Source organism: Anolis sagrei, chromosome 11, assembly GCF_037176765.1.
Source record: "Anolis sagrei isolate rAnoSag1 chromosome 11, rAnoSag1.mat, whole genome shotgun sequence".
NCBI classification, from domain to species: Eukaryota; Metazoa; Chordata; class Lepidosauria; order Squamata; family Dactyloidae; genus Anolis; species Anolis sagrei.
In genome coordinates this window covers 9,761,772-9,780,178 of record NC_090031.1, presented here as the reverse complement: position 1 = coordinate 9,780,178, position 18,407 = coordinate 9,761,772, and the positions used below count along the sequence as shown (strand labels likewise).

General features: G+C 45.2%; 1 protein-coding gene across 9 annotated transcripts in view; it reads right to left on the bottom strand.

Moving 5' to 3' along the window:
• CACNA1B (calcium voltage-gated channel subunit alpha1 B) overlaps positions 1 to 18,407 on the bottom strand; it is a 353,504-nt gene that overhangs the window by 104,432 nt on the left and 230,665 nt on the right. For 5 of the 9 annotated variants that reach the window (XM_067471871.1, XM_067471870.1, XM_067471872.1 and 2 more), the window contains 4 exons: positions 16,725 to 16,792; positions 13,893 to 13,999; positions 7,864 to 7,926; positions 250 to 1,080 (listed from right to left, as the gene is read on the bottom strand). In XM_067471871.1, the coding sequence (XP_067327972.1) occupies positions 250 to 1,080; positions 7,864 to 7,926; positions 13,893 to 13,999; positions 16,725 to 16,792 (1,069 nt within the window). The remainder of the gene's footprint in view (positions 1 to 249; positions 1,081 to 7,863; positions 7,927 to 13,892; positions 14,000 to 16,724; positions 16,793 to 18,407) is intronic. The other 4 variants (XM_067471877.1, XM_067471873.1, XM_067471878.1 and 1 more) reach the window with 1 other exon arrangement.

The following is an 18,407-nucleotide window of genomic DNA, read 5'->3' as shown; positions in this document are numbered from 1 at the left end:
CCCAGCTCCCTAAACCACTTCCTAAGCCTGATTCCAGAAGAGCGATGGGACAATTCACTTAAGGACTGTAATTCTCTCTTACGGACCTACTTGTGTTTTGAGTTCTGTTGGGAAGGCCCTACTTGGCTTATACTCTAGTATATATGGTATATACCCAAATTTATAAATGATAGTTTATTCAGACAGGGATATGAATGCAGGAGGAAGTCAAACTAAGAAGCTTTCTCCATTCTCTGTCTCCTGACTCACCTGGGCTGATGGTTCCTCAGCTCTTTCTCCACTGCCTCACTCTCCTTTTCCCCGTTCTCCTTGTCTACTGACTCGTAGGTTGAGAGCGCCTTTTGACGCATCCTGTGCCTTCTGTGGGGCTCTTCCGCGCCTTCACCTTTGGAGCTTGGGTCTCCCTCTCGGTTCCCAGGTCTGGACCCTCCTCTGTGACGCGAGCGGCGCTCCGTCTTGGCCCCGTTGATGCCTCCGTTGCCTTCTTTGGCTTGGTGCTCAGCCGAGTGGCGGTGACCCCGGTGACGGCGATGCTCCCTCTCGGCTCCTTCCTCCACAGAGCCCCGCCGGTGATGGCGTCTCCCTCCATCCTGGCCTCGGTTCCGCTCACTTTTCCCTTCCTTCCCACAACCTTCACCCTCTTTGCTGTGGCTCCGGTGGGGTCGGCGGCGTTCCTCTTTATGGTTCTGGCCAGTGTCCCCATTCTCCTCCTTGGCCGTGTGGCTCTTCTCGTGCTCCCCTGCCTTGTCTTTCTCTCGGTGCCGATGATGCTTCCGTGGCCCTTCTGTGCCTTCGGTTGGGGGGGCTTTGGGTTGCTCCTCTCCCTCTTGCACATCACTGGGACTTAGCTTATTGATGTTGTTGTTGCTTCGCCCGTTGCTCCGAGGCTCAACCACCAAGGGCCGATCCAAGTGCGTTTTCATATCTGGCCTGATGTGGAGGTTGGTCGCATAGCGCACTCTTTCTTCTGGGTCCAACTCACTGTACAAGGCTTCACAGCTGGTCCGGAAATTGTGCATCCGTATCTGACTGGTCCTCTGCTCCCACACTGATTTCGATTTGGAGGCGTTCTGCTGTTTGCTAGAGGAGAGATGGGCAACGAGCGGGCAGGAGAGAAACAGAAACAAAAGGAAGATAGGAGAAGATTGGGTAGACAGAGGAAGAAAAGCAGAAGGGGTTGTTACCATCCATTTTGGCTAACTCAACAGCATGAGAAGATTCAGGACTGTAGTCAAGACAAAATGGTTGCAGCTGAATGGATAGGGATGGCTGGTAAACTATACAAAAGCAGGGGAGATAGTAGGAAAATTATAGCACCAAGATGGTTCCTTCTTAGGACTTGGTGGAATCAATTGGTTTTGAGGACTCAGCCCTACCCAGAGCATGGTCCACCTGGCACAAAGAAAGCCAACACCCACAAAGCTGTTCCTTGCCAACTTTGTACCTGTTTTTCCCCCATTAATCCATTAAGCATCCCGATAATGGGCAAACTTTGGCCCTCCAAGTGTTTTAGACCGTCTGTTAGTAATTGTGGGAGTTGAAGTCCAAAACACCTGTAGGGCCAAAGTTTGCCCATGCCTGCTATAACTACATGTCATCCACTTCATCTTGGTTATCTTGACAGGACAATCTTGGAGGCCATGGTGGTGCAATGGGTTAAATCTGAAGGTCAGCAGTTGCAGTCTGAATCCATGAGACAGGGTGAGCTCCTACTATTAGCCCAGCTCCTGCCGACCTAGGAGTTTGAAAACTTGCAAATGTGAATAGATAAATAGGTACCGCTTCAGCAGGAAAGGCATAAGACACTCCAAGCAGTCATTCTGATCACACAACCAGGAGGTGACAACACAGGCTCCTCGGCTTAGAAAAGGAGAACAGCACCTCCTCCAAAGCCGGAAATGAAAGGAGAAGCCTCTGCCTTTGTTTGTGTTTGCGTGTCTCATTGTATTGTAACAAGGCATTGAATGTATTCCGGTATCTGTTTACACTGTAACCTGCTCTGAGTCCCCATGGGGAGAAGGGCAGAATATAAACAAAGTGTTATTATTATATACTAGCCATCCCCTGCCACACGTTGCTGTGGCCCAGTTTTAATTAAACTGTTTGATAAAACTGGGAGTTTGGTTCATCTCTACCTAAATAAGGTAGAGCCCTGGCAACGTGACAGTAGCAGGTATGTATTTTAAACTCTGGAGTTACAGACTGGGCCTTTGCATCCTTGCTGGAGGTGCATTACACATTGTAGGTCCACACCTCCATTGGCGCAGTAAAGGCATTAAGCTTTTGGTTTTACCCAGACAACTTTCCAAATCCCCTTCCAGCTCTTAAGACTTACAATCCTGAGAAAGCCTTCCATCTCATTAGAGCCATATAATTCACATGATAATCCCACATAATTAAGTGTTTAGCAAGTTGTAGGACCCAGCAACTCATGTAAAAGATTATGGGAAGCACATTTCTTTATTTAAGATCTTTGGAAAGCTGCTGCCCATCAGAGAAGACAACGAAGGACACAGAAAGAGTGTAAAGAGGAAGACAGAGAGTGTGCTGTCATGCGCTGGGCCTATAGCAATTGGCTTTTGAACAGGACGTGCTCTTTGTGCCCAGCGGGAAGCCGGGGTGCCTCGGCTGAGAGGCCCTAAGGATTTTCCTATACAGAGTCTTTAAAAGCTTGAAAAGTTTAATAAAGTCCTTTATTATTGCTTAGGTCTTCAACAAAACAATCAAATACTTCTCAGATCTTCAACGGGCCAAACAAATGCTTCAAGGCTTTGAATCAACTGGTGGCTTTCTTAATCTTGTCCACAAGGGACAGGCAACTGGCTTCGTGAACTGTTTCTTTTCTTTAAGAGGAAAACCCTTTTTAACCCCTCCTTGGGCAATCTACTTTCTAAACTTTGCTGGTGTGGGCTCTACTCCCAGCTCCAAACTGCTTCTTGGGTCCCGAGTAGACCTACCAGTCAAGGTTTTGTAGATTCTCCAGCTGGAGTCCTTTGGAACTGTTTCCCCCTGGAATTTCATAAGAAACGAAGCTTCTCTACAGATGGAGCTGATTCACATCCTATAGCTAAGCTTTCAACTGTAAGACTGAGCTAAAATGGCTCCCTTTCCTTCCTGAATCCTGGGGAAAGGGGCGGAACTAAAAAACCCAATGATGATAGGCAGATGGCTGCAAATCAAGGGAAGCCACCTTATTGAAAAATGCATGGAACTTTGAAATACATGCAAACACTCAATAGAAAGAAAATGAAGTAGGAGCTCCTGGTACAGCCATACCAGCACAGAGAGAGACACAAACGGATTCCTACCTTCTCCATTCACAGGTAATAGGTAGCATAGTAAAAAGGGGCAGAGTACATGGTTTGCAGGAAGGAAGACCCAGCTCTGATCCCTGGCATCTGCAGATAGGACTGGGAAAACTCCTTCCCCAAACCCCAGAGAGCTGCTGCCAGCCTACAGTGCTGGACACATTGAAGCAATGCTCTCAGGTTCATCCCAAGACCATTTTCTGTAGTCATAATTCAGGACCCTTTGATGGAATGATCTCTGTACAATGGGTACATCCACACTGTACATCAATCCAGTCTGAGACCCATTTAACTGCTATGATTAGCACCGGGACAGCGTCAGCTGCATTAAGATCACTTCTGACCATAAGGTCATGAGTTCGAAGCCAGCCCGGGTCAGAGTGAGCTTCCGACCAATGGTGCAGCTTGTTGTTGACCTTTGCAACCCGAAAGACAGTTGCATCAGTCAAGTAGGAAAATTAGGTACCACCTATGTGTGGGGAGGCTAATTTAACTAATTTACGAGGCCACAAAAAAGACTCCAGCAAAAGCATGCGGGGAATGCGGAAGTACTTCATCAGTGTCATAGCCGGACGATGAAAGCGACAGCTCCCCTGGTGGCCAGAAAAGTTAAATAGCCTCTGACTGTCTATCTATATCTGTTGTGTGTCTTTGGCATTGAATGTTTGCCATATGCGTGTACATTGTAATCCGCCCTGAGTCCCCTGCGGGGTAAGAAGGGCGGAATATAAATACTGTAAATAAATAATTGCTTCCAACAGGATGTTGGGATCCCACCTACAAACCTACAGATAGCAGAATCTTATTACATGGAGCCATAGCCACTGAAAGTGGTATCAAAAGTGTAGTGTGGATCTACCTGGCATTTGTCCAGGGGTCGCTTGCCTGCTTTCTCCCTTCTCCAGCTCATTCTCCTCACAATGACGCCATGGCAACATGGCTCTCTTGGTGGCTCTTTCCTCCCTCCTTTTTTTCTTGGAAAATGTGAATCTCCATAACCATTTGAAAAATGAGATTCATAACCTTTTGGGAAAATCACCAGTCACAGGACTTTGTTAGAAGTCACAACCTTTTTGGAAAAATAGCATTCATCAGCATTCCTGCAAGGCCGATGTACCTAGGAATGTCTTTGAACTGCTAGGGACAAAGATATGCCAATGCACAAAAACATATATATTCAAGCAGAATGTCAGAAATATTCTTAAAGTTGCCCAAAAAACATCAACTCTCCCTTAATATATATATTTGCCTTCAAATCATGCTCTCAAGAGACAAAATAAACAGTCTTCTTTAACAGTAACAGAGTTGGTTTACTCACAAAACTTCATGTTTACAGCATACAGGCACTTTGCTTATGACTCAAGTTACAATAGGATTTAAATAGTTTCTCTGTGTATGTAACACAGGGCATCTTCCTTAGAAACAATAGTCCATAGTCTGTTCTAAGAGTCTAATAGAGACTTTGTAGTCTGTTCCAACTAACTTCTAAGCATACATCTGTTTCTACTGAAGTCTCTAAGCATGCTTCTCTACTGAAGAGTCTGAGCCCTGAACAAACCCAGACCTGATCACGCCGTCTGCAGCCTCTCTCACAACAAAGATTTAAGGTCTCTGTTTTGAGAGTTTAATAAGTCTCTAAGCATGCTTCTCTACTGGAGTGTAAACTGTACTGTTTCTAAAATGGAGTCTGAGCCCTGAACAAACCCAGACCTGACCACACGGTCTGCAGCCTCTCTCACAACAAAGAGTTAAGGTCTCTATTTTGAGAGTCTAGTAAGTCTCTAAGCATACTTCCCTACTGAAGTGTAAACTGTATTGTTTCTAAAATGGAGTCTGAGCCCTGAACAAACCCAGACCTGATCACACAATCTGTAGCCTCTCTCACAACAAAGAGTTACGGTCTCTGTTTTGAGAGTCTAATAAGTCTCTAAACATACTTCTCTACCGAAGTGTAAACTGTACTGTTTCTAAAATGGAGTCTGAGCCCTGAACAAACCCAGACCTGATCACACGGTCTGCAGCCTCTCTCACAACAAAGAGTTAAGGTCTCTATTTTGAGAATCTAGTAAGTCTCTAAGCATACTTCCCTACTGAAGTGTAAACTGTACTGTTTCTAAAATGGAGTCTGAGCCCTGAACAAACCCAGACCTGATCACACAATCTGTAGCCTCTCTCACAACAAAGAGTTACGGTCTCTGTTTTGAGAGTCTAATAAGTCTCTAAACATACTTCTCTACCGAAGTGTAAACTGTACTGTTTCTAAAATGGAGTCTGAGCCCTGAACAAACCCAGACCTGATCACACGGTCTGCAGCCTCTCTCATAACAAAGAGTTAAGGTCGTTCTGTTTTGAGAGTCTAATAAATCTCTAAGCATACTTAGAGTCTGAGCCCTGAACAAACCCAGGCCTGATCACACCGTCTGCAGCCTCTCTCATAACAAAGAGTTAAGGTCGCTCTGTTTTGAGAGTCTAATAAGTCTCTAAGCATACTTAGAGTCTGAGCCCTGAACAAACCCAGACCTGATCACACCGTCTGCAGCCTCTCTCATAACAAAGAGTTAAGGTCACTCTGTTTTGAGAGTCTAATAAGTCTCTAAGCATACTTAGAGTCTGAGCCCTGAACAAACCCAGACCTGATCACACCGTCTGCAGCCTCTCTCATAACAAAGAGTTAAGGTCACTCTGTTTTGAGAGTCTAATAAATCTCTAAGCATACTTAGAGTCTGAGCCCTGAACAAACCCAGACCCGATCACACCGTCTGCAGCCTCTCTCATAACAAAGAGTTAAGGTCACTCTGTTTTGAGAGTCTAATAAATCTCTAAGCATACTTAGAGTCTGAGCCCTGAACAAACCCAGACCTGATCACACCGTCTGCAGCCTCTCTCATAACAAAGAGTTAAGGTCACTCTGTTTTGAGAGTCTAATAAATCTCTAAGCATACTTAGAGTCTGAGCCCTGAACAAACCCAGACCTGATCACACCGTCTGCAGCCTCTCTCATAACAAAGAGTTAAGGTCACTCTGTTTTGAGAGTCTAATAAATCTCTAAGCATACTTAGAGTCTGAGCCCTGAACAAACCCAGACCTGATCACACCGTCTGCAGCCTCTCTCATAACAAAGAGTTAAGGTCGCTCTGTTTTGAGAGTCTAATAAGTCTCTAAGCATACTGTTCCTGCATTGAGATCCAAACTTATTCACTGCTTTTGATACAAACACACATATATCTAAAACCATACTATCTTCTACTATCTCTTAGAGTTTAATGCATTCTGCTCTCGAAGAGTCAAATGACTTCTGCTGATCTAAAATGGAGTCTGAACATGTCCAATTCTGATCACATGGACTGCAGCCCCTCCCACAACAAAGTGGTTAGGTAAAATTGAAAACCAATACACACATACAATACAGCAAGCAATAATATACATGACAGATAACTAGCGGAGACTTGAGAAGGTTGATATTCCCAAGACCCTTCCCCTCATGCACGTGTCACCTTTCTTTCCCAGCGACATCACAGAGGGCCACTTCACCTGGCAAGAGTCAACATATACATATATGATAGATTGACAGACAGACAACCGGGCAGATTGATCAATATTGGGTTTCTCGGTTTCAATGCCACCTTGAAACCGAGAAACCCATCCTGTTACTGGTAAACCATATCTGAAGGGCTACAAGATTCTATTATTCATTTACAACTTTGGAAAAACATCAGCAAGAAATATTGCTACATAAGAGACCTTCTATTATTCCAAAATTGTGGCAGACCAGAGGAGTCTGGTCCACCCGCCATGCTCTTCTCTTTTTTTGCAGCCTGAAACATCCTGGCTTCATTTCAGTTCCTGGCAGATGTTGACTCTGCTTAATTGGTGTTGGCAAACGTAAAGAGCCTTGTGTTGACTTCCTTCTTAACGTAAGAAACCTTGTAAACATTTCCTTAACTTAAAGAGCCATTGTTTCTGATAACACATTGTTTTTCACCAAAGGTTAACCAAGTCAGCAATGTCAACACTTAATATTGAAACTAAATACTGAAACTAAAGTTTTAAGTTACTGTAATTCTTGAAAACTTAAGATTGAGAGAAAATTTCATTTGCAGGACAGAATTCTTATTGCCGGACCAAAGCTCCCTTTCTCTCCCACTTGAACTATAGACCTGCTGATTGGGAATAAACCAAACACATCACTTCGAATCAAGGCAGGCCACACAACAAAAAAGCGCAGAGATCCAAAAGGAGGAGGAACAAGACTCAAGGAGGGAGCACAGAGGGCATGCAAGCACATGGACGGAAGACACACACACACACGAGGTCCGAAAAGTCACAGGACAGAACTGCTCTAAAGCGACTCACAAGCATCTACACAGTGCTGCTGGCCCACTTTTGATTCCATCAAGTTTTCCACAATGAAGCAGATGATTTAAGTGAAGGGGGAAAAGGGGGGGAAGCAAAGGAAGGGGAATTCCTTGTATACGTATATGTAGATCATATCGATATATAGATGATATATCATTAAATCCATTTACTGCATATTGTACACAGAGGGGCAACTCACGGTGAATTTACGCTGGAGACCGACGAGCTGCGAGAAACAGTACCTCGAGTTTGCTTTACAAAACTGCACATGCAAGAAACAGAAGAACAAAAAAGTGAGAGAAGGGGCAAAAGAAATAAACAGAAAGTCCAAGTCAGGACTTTAGACTCGGAATAAGTTTAATCCAGGGGGAAAAAAAGGAGCACGTTTCCAAGAAAAGGTGGGACACCATCTGCTGTTTGGAGAAATGGGAGGAAAGACAAAGCCAAGGGAACTAAGGGAACTAAAAAAAAGGGAGTGCAAAGGTGGACATGAAAACCAGTCAGGAGATATCAAATTGAGATACTATAACCACGTGTAGACCATTGACATGCCTACTTAAAACAGACAAAGCCATCAGAGACCATTGTGGCTGAAGTTGTGGGACATGCTCCAGTGCAGCGGTTTTCACCGGCAGCTTGAGAGATGGACTTCAAATCCCATAAGCCTCATGTAGCAGGATCAATAGTGACGGATTTTGGAAGCTGAAGTTCCAAACATCTAGAGCAGTGGTTCCCAAACTTTTTGACCATGAACCACTTGACCAGGGACCACTTGACCAGGGACCACTTTGATCAGGGACCACTCTGACCAGGGATCATTTTGACCAGGGATCATTTTGACCAGGGACCACTTTGAGCAGGGACCACTTTGGCCAGGGGCCACTTGACCAGGGACTATTTTGACCAGGGACCACTTTGACCAGAGATCACTTTGACCAGGGCTCATTTTGTCCAAGGACCACTTGACCAGGAACCACTTGACCAGGAACCACTTGACCAGGGACCACTTTGACCAGGTACCACTTGACCAGGGACTATTTGACCAGGGACTATTTGACCAGGGACTATTTGAACAAGGACCACTTTGACCAGGGACCACTTGACCAGGAACCACTTTGACCAGGGACTATTTGACCAGGGACTATTTGACCAGGGACTATTTGAACAAGGACCACTTTGACCAGGGACTACTTTGACCAGGTATCATTTTGACCAAGGACCACTTTGACCAAGGACCACTTGACCAGGGACCACTTTGACCAGGGATCATTTTGACCAGGGACCTCTTGACCAGGGACCACTTTGACCAGGCACCACTTTGACCAGGGACCACTCTCCAACATTAGTACCAAAAGAGTTATCAGTTTTTGGTCAATTTTAGATTTTGTTTTGTTATTTGGGGTGTTGATTTAGAAAATTGCAGTGGTTAGACCACATCAGCTCTCATTTCTGATATAGAACATATGCCATCCAGTAGTTACCATCTGTTTGCCCACAGAAAGCCATATTTAATAATCTAGAGCTGATGCGGTCTATCAAATACAATTTTATGAAATAAGCAACCCAAATAATTCAAGGAACAAGCCAAAACAGGAAGACACCAAGGTGCCCCACTTCTAGGCACCATATGGAGCATCTCCGCTCAGGAGGAGGGAGGAGGAGAAGCAGGAGGCTTGTTGTCGCACCTCTAGTGGGTAGTCAGCCTCTCCCCTCCAGACATTCCTGTTGCCTTGGCACTATAAGAGGGTTTCACAAGACCAATTGATCTTGTTGCAACAGTGTAGTAATGCCAAGGCTGCGGGGCATATTTTAGTTCTTGTGGACCACTGGTGGTACGTAGACCACTGGTTGGGAACCACTGCTCTAAAGAACCATCCATAGAGTAGGAATGAGCCCAGCTGTGGAGCATATTTTAGTTCTTGTGGACCACTGGTGGTACGTAGACCACTGGTTGGGAACCACTGCTCTAAAGAACCATCCGTAGAGTAGGAATGAGCCCAGCTGCGGAGCATATTTTAGTTCTTGTGGACCACTGGTGGTACGTAGACCACTGGTTGGGAGCCACTGCTCTAAAGAACATTACATAGAGTAAGAATGAGCCCAGCTGCGGAGCATATTTTAGTTCTTGTGGACCACTGGTGGTACGTAGACCACTGGTTGGGAGCCACTGCTCTAAAGAACCATCCGTAGAGTAAGAATGAGCCCAGCTGCGGAGCATATTTTAGTTCTTGTGGACCACTGGTGGTACGTAGACTACTGGTTGGGAGCCACTGCTCTAAAGAACCATCCATAGAGTAAGAATGAACCCAGCTGTGGAGCATATTTTAGTTCTTGTGGACCACTGGTGGTACGTAGACTACTGGTTGGGAGCCACTGCTCTAAAGAACCATCCATAGAGTAAGAATGAGCCCAGCTGCGGAGCATATTGTAGTTTTTGTGGACCACTGGTTACGTAAACCACTGGTTGGGAGCCACTGCTCTAAAGAGCCATCTGTAGAGTAAGAATGAGCCCAAAGAGCCTGGATCCAAGGAAGAGGATGGGCTAAGTGACCTTCAGATCTTTCCAACTCTTCTCACCCAATGACCCACCTTCAATGGATGTATAACTTCCCCATTTAGAAGTCATTTAGTCCCGCAGCCAATGCCACCTTGAAACCGAGAAACCCATCCTGTTACTGGTAAACCAAGATTCAATTATTCATTTACAACTTTGGAACAACATCAGCAAGAAATATTGCTACATAAGAGACTTTCTAATATTCCAAAATTGTGGCAGACCAGAGGAGTCTGGTCCACCCGCCATGCTCTTCTCCTTTTTCCAGCCTGAAACATCCTGGCTTCATCCCAGTTCCTGACAGATGTTGGCTCTGCTTAATTGGTGTTGGCAAACATAAGGAGCCTTGTGTTGACTTCCTTCTTAACGTAAGAAACCTTGTAAACCAAGTCTGCTGTAGGGGAATGCAGGGTCTGGCCTAAGAGGTGTTCATCTCCAAGGGATGATGGAAGGAGAATTGGAATACAAAAACACTATGCTTTAAAGTTATTGAAAGTTGTTCATAACACTCATTGGTCACTGAGTTGCCCGCCAGGGCTTGAGCAGAGGTCACCAATCTGTCTAGATGTCCCCAGCTTTCTCATGGCTTTCATTCCTTTCATTGCTCATATCAGTTAGGGCACATGGCGCCAAGCAGTCATTACAAAGGATACAAACATGTGAGAACAGTACTGACAAATACGCAACCACAAGTGAGATGATGCAATGCATGTTGTAGAAAGCTCCCCATCTGAAGAGCGAGATGAAATTGAGATGAAATAGAAACATTGCACAAAAAAACCCCCAGTCTATGAAGACTCCGGAGAAAAGTACCATCGTTCTTCATCCTCACATGTTCTACCACAACTGTAGACCCTTCTGAACTACACTCTTTCATCTGGCCTAAACCAGAAGTCATCTGAAGGCCAGTCAAGCTTAAAAAGAAACAAAGCTTGACCCCATCAAGATAGAGGAAGCCACAGTTAATGGGAGAATCGTGTTCTGTGAAGATCTCTGGGGACGCAATGCTCTCGCTTTGTGCTCAGAAGAACATTTTCCCTTTTTGGGAGGGGGAAGAAGGTTCTGGGGTTTGCTTCCACGGCAATGTGAGTCCTACCTCTGACCTAATGTTAGGTGCAGCGTTGTTCTCTCATTATGGATTAGGCTGATGTACTGAAAGAAAGGAGTAGATGGAACCCAAGCAGACGAGAAAAACAAACTCAATATATTTGAGATGGGGGGTGGGGGGCAGCGGACAGTTCCACCTTGTCTCCTGCATATGACATCAGCTGGGGACTCTTCCCCCCAGGACCAACTGCTGCTTTGGGCCAGAGTGAAGAGAGAGGGGGCCAGGGGACAGTTCCACCTTGTCTCCTGCATAATTCATCAGCTGGGGACCCCTCCCCCCAGGACCAACTGCTGCTCTGGGCCAGAGTGAAGAGAGAGGGGGCCAGGGGACAGTTCCATCTTGTCTCCTGCATATGTCATCAGCTAGGGACCCCTCCCCCCAGTACCAACTGTCGCTCTGGGCCAGAGTGAAGAGAGAGGGGGCCAGGGGACAGTTCCACCTTGTCTCCTGAATATGTCATCAGCTGGGGACCCCTCCCCTCAGTACCTACTGTCGTTCTGGGCCAGAGTGAAGAGAGAGGGGGCCAGGGGACAGTTCCATCTTGTCTCCTGCATATGTCATCAGCTAGGGACCCCTCCCCCCAGTACCAACTGTCGCTCTGGGCCAGAGTGAAGAGAGAGGGGGCCAGGGGACAGTTCCGCCTTGTCTCCTGCATATGTCATCAGCTGGGGACCCCGCCCCTCAGTACCAAATGTCGCTCTGGGCCAGAGTGAAGAGAGAGGGGGCCAGGGGACAGTTCCACCTTGTCTCCTGCATAATTCATCAGCTGGGGACCCCTCCCCCCAGGACCAACTGCTGCTCTGGGCCAGAGTGAAGAGAGAGGGGGCCAGGGGACAGTTCCATCTTGTCTCCTGCATATGTCATCAGCTAGGGACCCCTCCCCCCAGTACCAACTGTCGCTCTGGGCCAGAGTGAAGAGAGAGGGGGCCAGGGGACAGTTCCACCTTGTCTCCTGAATATGTCATCAGCTGGGGACCCCTCCCCTCAGTACCTACTGTCGTTCTGGGCCAGAGTGAAGAGAGAGGGGGCCAGGGGACAGTTCCATCTTGTCTCCTGCATATGTCATCAGCTAGGGACCCCTCCCCCCAGTACCAACTGTCGCTCTGGGCCAGAGTGAAGAGAGAGGGGGCCAGGGGACAGTTCCGCCTTGTCTCCTGCATATGTCATCAGCTGGGGACCCCGCCCCTCAGTACCAAATGTCGCTCTGGGCCAGAGTGAAGAGAGAGGGGGCCAGAGGACAGTTCCATCTTGTCTCCTGCATATGTCATCAGTTGGGAACCCCTCCCCCCAGGCCCAACTGCTGCTCTGGGCCAGAGTGAAGAGAGGGGGGGCCAGGGGACAGTTCCACTTTGTCTCCTGTGCTATGCTAATAATATAATATAATATAATATAATATAATATAATATAATATAATATAATAATGTGATGTGATGTGATGTAATATATTGTATATACATATAATATTTATAATATTATAATGTAATACAATATAATACTAATAATAATATGATATAATTATATATTTATATTACAGGTAATATTACTAATAATATTACAATATAATGGTATAGTACAATATAGTAATATTTAATACTGATATTGTACTAACATAATATATTGTATGTATGTATATATGTGTGTGTGTGTATATATATATATATATATATCTGTGCCCCCGGTGGCGCAGTGGGTTAAAGCGCTGAGCTGCTGAGTTTGTTGACCGAAAGGTCGCAGGTTCAATTCAGGGGAGCGGCATGAGCTTCCGCTGTCAGCACTAGCTTCTACCAACCCAGCAGTTCGAAAACATGCAAATGTGGGTAGATCAATAGGTACCACTCCGGTGGGAAGGTAACGGCACTCCATGCAATCATGCCGGCCACATGACCTTGGAGGTGTCTATGGACAACGCCGGCTCTTCGGCTTAGAAACGGAGATGAGCACCACACCCCAGAGTCAGACATGACTGGACTTAATGTCAGGGGACAACCTTTACCTTTACTAACTAACTATATATATATATATATATATATAGTAAGCCGCTCTGAGTCCCCTTCGGGATGAGAAGGGCGGCATATAAATGTTGTAAATAAATAAATAAACAAATAAATAAATATTTTAATCCAGACCATTCAGTATGGCAGCCAAGCACAATCAGGTAAACAAGACTGTGCAATGTCCCATGCACATGGATGCAAATACATAGTGTGAGACACACGCACAGGCATGTAAGAAAGACTCTGTGTGATGAGAGGTAAACTAGAACTTCCTTCTGTTACCTTCCTTTGGGAATCATTCCCAAAGTAGGCAGCAATATTTGGAATTTCCATGAGAGGGGAAGTGGAATTTCTACTATTTGAATCACCCTTCTCCCTCTTCCGCACAGATCGATGCTCCTTCCATGAGATGCTGAAATGTGTGGATGTGATGCATTGCTTGACTTGTGATAGGAAAGATTTTCCCCAGAACATAACAAACTGGGAGTGGCGGGGTGTGTGTGTGTGTGTGTGCATAACAAACAACAAAGAAACTGGCATTGCATTTCCTAAGTAATAAAATGAATCCTTACGCTGCTATGGAAATGTTTGCTGCCGACAGAGGACTGACATCTGCTACCTCCTTGGCCTTCTGCAGGGCGAGCTTTTGATTGGTTGCTTCTTCCATCTCCTCCTCATCCTGTTCAGAAGACAAGGGCACCGAGCAGAGACTATTACTCAACAGACCTTGATCTTTGGTTTATGAAATGGATACACAAATAAGAGTCCATAGAGAAACTCCCCCTGATCAAGGGAAAGAGGAGAACCCAAAAAGGATAACATTGGAGCATCACAAGTGTATTGGAAGCATCATATGAGCATCATAAAAAGGCCAAAAAATTGAAATATACTGTATTATTGGAATATACTGTGTTATTAAACTAGTAAATATTTTCTATGAAATGGGTTGACATTAAATCTTAGTTAAGTTAGTATTAGTAAATTAATATCATTACCAATTAGTATTACTTAATTAATATCATTGGAGTCCCTGGTGGCGCAGTGGATTAAAGCACTGAGCTGCTGAGCTTGTTGATCAAAAGATCGCAGGTTCGATTCCGGGGAGCGGCATGAGCTTCCGCTGTCAGCCCTAGCTTCTGCCAACCTAGCAGTTCGAAAACATGCAAATGTGAGTAGATCAATAGGTACCGCTCCGGCGGGAAGGTAACGGCGCTCCATGCAGTTATGCCGGCCACATGACCTTGGAGGTGTCTATGGACAATGCTGGCTCTTCGGCTTAGAAATGGAGATGAGCACCACACCCCAGAGTCATACATGACTGGACTTAATGTCAGGGGACTACCTTTACCTTTAATTAATATCATTACCAGTTAGTATTACTTAATTAATATAGTTTTGGGTTGTTGTAGGTTTTTTCGGGCTATATGGCCATGGCCTAGAGGCATTCTCTCCTGACGTTTTGCCTGCATCTATGGCAAGCACCCTCAGAGGCAGTGAGGTCTGTTGGAACTAGGAAAAAGGGTTTATATATCTGTGGAATCACCAGGGTGGGACAAAGGACTCTTGTCTGCTGGATGTGAATGTTTCAACTGACCACCTTGATTAGCATATAATGGCCTGGCAACATCATCAAATTACATCAAGAAAAAAATTATAAACACAGTCATAAAATAACCTTCCAATAAGCACAATCACAATAACAATAGGCGGGCCACATGTACAGGATTAAAAACTATTCAAAGACTCTAATGGCCTGACAGTGGCTAGAGCAAACTTTTGTTGAGAGGTGATTAGATGTCCTTGTTTGTCTCTGTGTAGTCTGACATGGTGGTTGTGAGAGTGATCCAGCATTTCTGTGTTCTCAAATAAAATGCTGTGTCAACCACCATATCAGACTACACAGAGAAGCCATTGAAATACACAAGCATGTGGACAGTTTCAACAGAAAGGAGGAAACCATGAAAATGAACAAAATCTGGCTACCAGTATTAAAAAACTCTAAAATTACAACAGCAAAGCAACAGAGAGGAAACAAACAAGGACATCTAATCACCTCTCAAGAAAAGTTTGCTCCAGGCACTGTCAGGCCATTATATACTAATCAAGGTGGTCAGTTGAAACATTCACACCTAGCTCCAGCAGACAAGAGTCCTTTGTCCTACCCTGGTCATGCCACATTATCACGTGGTGTCGGCATCCTACACCACTGGAGAAATTACACTGTTTAGCTGGTATTGCACCACCTGACATCCGCCGGGAAGTAGCAACCAATAGTGAAAGGACCAAGGCAGTGATAAATCCGGCCCATCCTCTGTTTGGATATCAGCCAGCACACCAACAACATGAATCAAGAAATAGTTTTCTAAGATCTACAGAGACACCACAGCAAGCAAGAGTCCAAAAGTGGCAGGCTCAAACTCAGAACCTCAATCAATGGCTGATACCAAATGAGAGACTCCCTCCTGGACACAAAGAAAATTGGGCGACTTGGAAGGTGCTGAACAGACTGAGCTCTGGCACCACGAAATGCAGAGCTAACTTTAAGAAGTGGGGCTACAAAGCGGAGTCCATGACATGCGAGTGTGGAGAAGAGCAAACCACAGACAACCTCCTACAATGTGGTCTGAGCCCTTCCACGTGCACAATGGAGAACCTTCTCACCATGGCATTCCAAGTGGCTAGCTTCTGATCAAAGGAAATTTTGTACAATGCCAAGTTTTTCCCTTTTTTGTGGTTTTTCTATACATTATAACTGTATTCTCAATGATAAATAAATATACCATATTGATTAAATGATACTAACTGGTAATCATAAATAAATAATTCGATTCAGTGGCTCATTAGACTTGAGTCAATACAGTATGTTCTGTCGAAGGCTTTCATGGCCGGGATCACTGGGTTGTTGTAGGTTTTTCCGGGCTATATGGCCATGTTCTAGAGGCAATTTTTCTCCTGACGTTTCGCCTGCATCTATGGCAAGCATAGCCATAGCATAGCCATCTATGGCAAGAATGCCATAGCATCTTACCTCTGAGGATGCTTGCCATAGATGCAGGCGAAACGTCAGGAGAAAAATTGCCTCCAGAACATGGCCATATAGCCCGGAAAAACCTACAACAACCCAATACAGTATGTGTTTTATGTCCTTGTCGTTGTTGCTGCTGTTCCTTCTCCTTGGCTTTAACAGCATTTTGGGGCAAGAACATTTGAGGGATTTAGAGACAAGCTCTCAGCAGGTTTGACTACAGCTCAAGGACATTTTCATCCAACACAGAACAATTGTAAAAGAGTGAAAGGAACTTCTCCGGAGGGTGATGCTGCCAGCTTCCTCTGATGAAAGAGGAACGGTGCCAAACAGCCCCTCCTCTGCCAACCCTTTCTTTCTCTCTCTTGCTTCCGCTCACCTTGGTCAGCTCTTGTGCATTGGCAAGGTTGTCCACCGCAATGGCCAAGAAGACATTCAGGAGCGTGTCTGGTTCAGCTGCTAAGGTTCTTAAAGGCATCTTCACAGACGCTGAGTTAAAGAGATGTTTCCATGCAACACAACACACCGCGGTCCCATGCAACACAACACACAGCACTCCAAACATTGGTCAATGTCTCTGGGAGCACGATCTAAAGCAGTGGTTCTCAACCTGGGGTCCCCAGATGTTTTTGGCCTACAACTCCCAGAAATCCAAACAGCTGGTAAACTAGCTGGGATTTCTGGGAGTTGTAGGCCAAAAACATCTGGGGACCCCAGGTTGAGAACCACTGATCTAAAGGAAGCTCCTTATTTATAAAAAGTGGCTTATAGGAAAAGATGGATATTGTTGGGGTTTAGCAGCTGGGGAATTCTCAGAGGATGTGGGAAACGGGGTTGTGATGGGTTTCTCACTGAGGGGCCAGGGGGAACTGTTGGACTAAAGACAGAGGATGTTTTGGATTCCAATCGTAGTTCCTTAGCAACAGGGGGGAAGTCCGTTTCTCTTGGAAATAGGCCTTCAACAGATTGGGAATTTTCCCCACAATATCAGATTAGGCCTTCACATGGAGGGAGTGAAGGATAGATTAATTAGGCATTCAGAAAGACTCTGTGATAAGTCCTTGAGATCCAGGTGTCAAAGGCTTCTTGGTCAGGCCTGGATTTAAATTAAGTGATGTTTACTTGGTGTTTTCAGAGCAGACAACATTGCCATAGATTCAACTTCCTGTTTCAGCTCTCCAGCTCATAATCCAAGTATCCTGTGTTTGGAAAAACACAGGAAAAGTTTTACCTTGGAAAAAGTTCCTGTTTTTCATGTGTATCGATTTACACCTACGTTTTTGACTTCCTTGATTCCATGTACCTTGCTATTTTGGACTCCTGATTGTTTGTATATGGACTACTACCAAGAAAAATGCAGGGAACAAAATCAGCCTCTGTACATGGCATTCCTCGATCTTGCAAAGGCATTCGACACAGTGGATGGCAGCGCTTTCTGGACCATCCTCCAAAAAATCGGATGCCCTAACAAATTTGTGAACATCCTGCGGCTCCTCCATGATGACATGATGGCAACAGTCTTGGACAGCAATGGCTCCCAAAGTGACCCATCTAAGGTGGAATCAGGTGTCAAACAGGGATGTGTTATTGCCCCAACTTTATTTTCCGTCTTTATTGCTATGATACTTCATCTTGTTGATGGAAAGCTTTCCACCAGAGTGGAAATCATCTATCAGACACATGGCAAGCTACTTAACCTCAGCAGACTGAAAGCCAAAACCAAGGTTACAACATCTATTATAGAACTCCAGTATGCTGATGACAACGTCATCTGTGTGCATTCAGAAGAAGACCTACAAGTCACTCTAAACACCTTTTCAGAAGCATACAAGAAGCTCGGCCTGTCACTGAACATTGAGAAAACCAAAGCGCTCTTCCAGCAGTCACCAGCCAATCCCTCTACAATGCCAGAGATACAGCTTAATGGTGTAACATTAGAAAATTTTGACCATTTCTGCTACCTTGGCAGCCACCTCTCCACAAAAGTCAGCATTGACACCAAAATACAACACCGCTTCAGCTCTGCGAGTGCAGCATTTTTCCGAGTGAAGCAGAGAGTGTT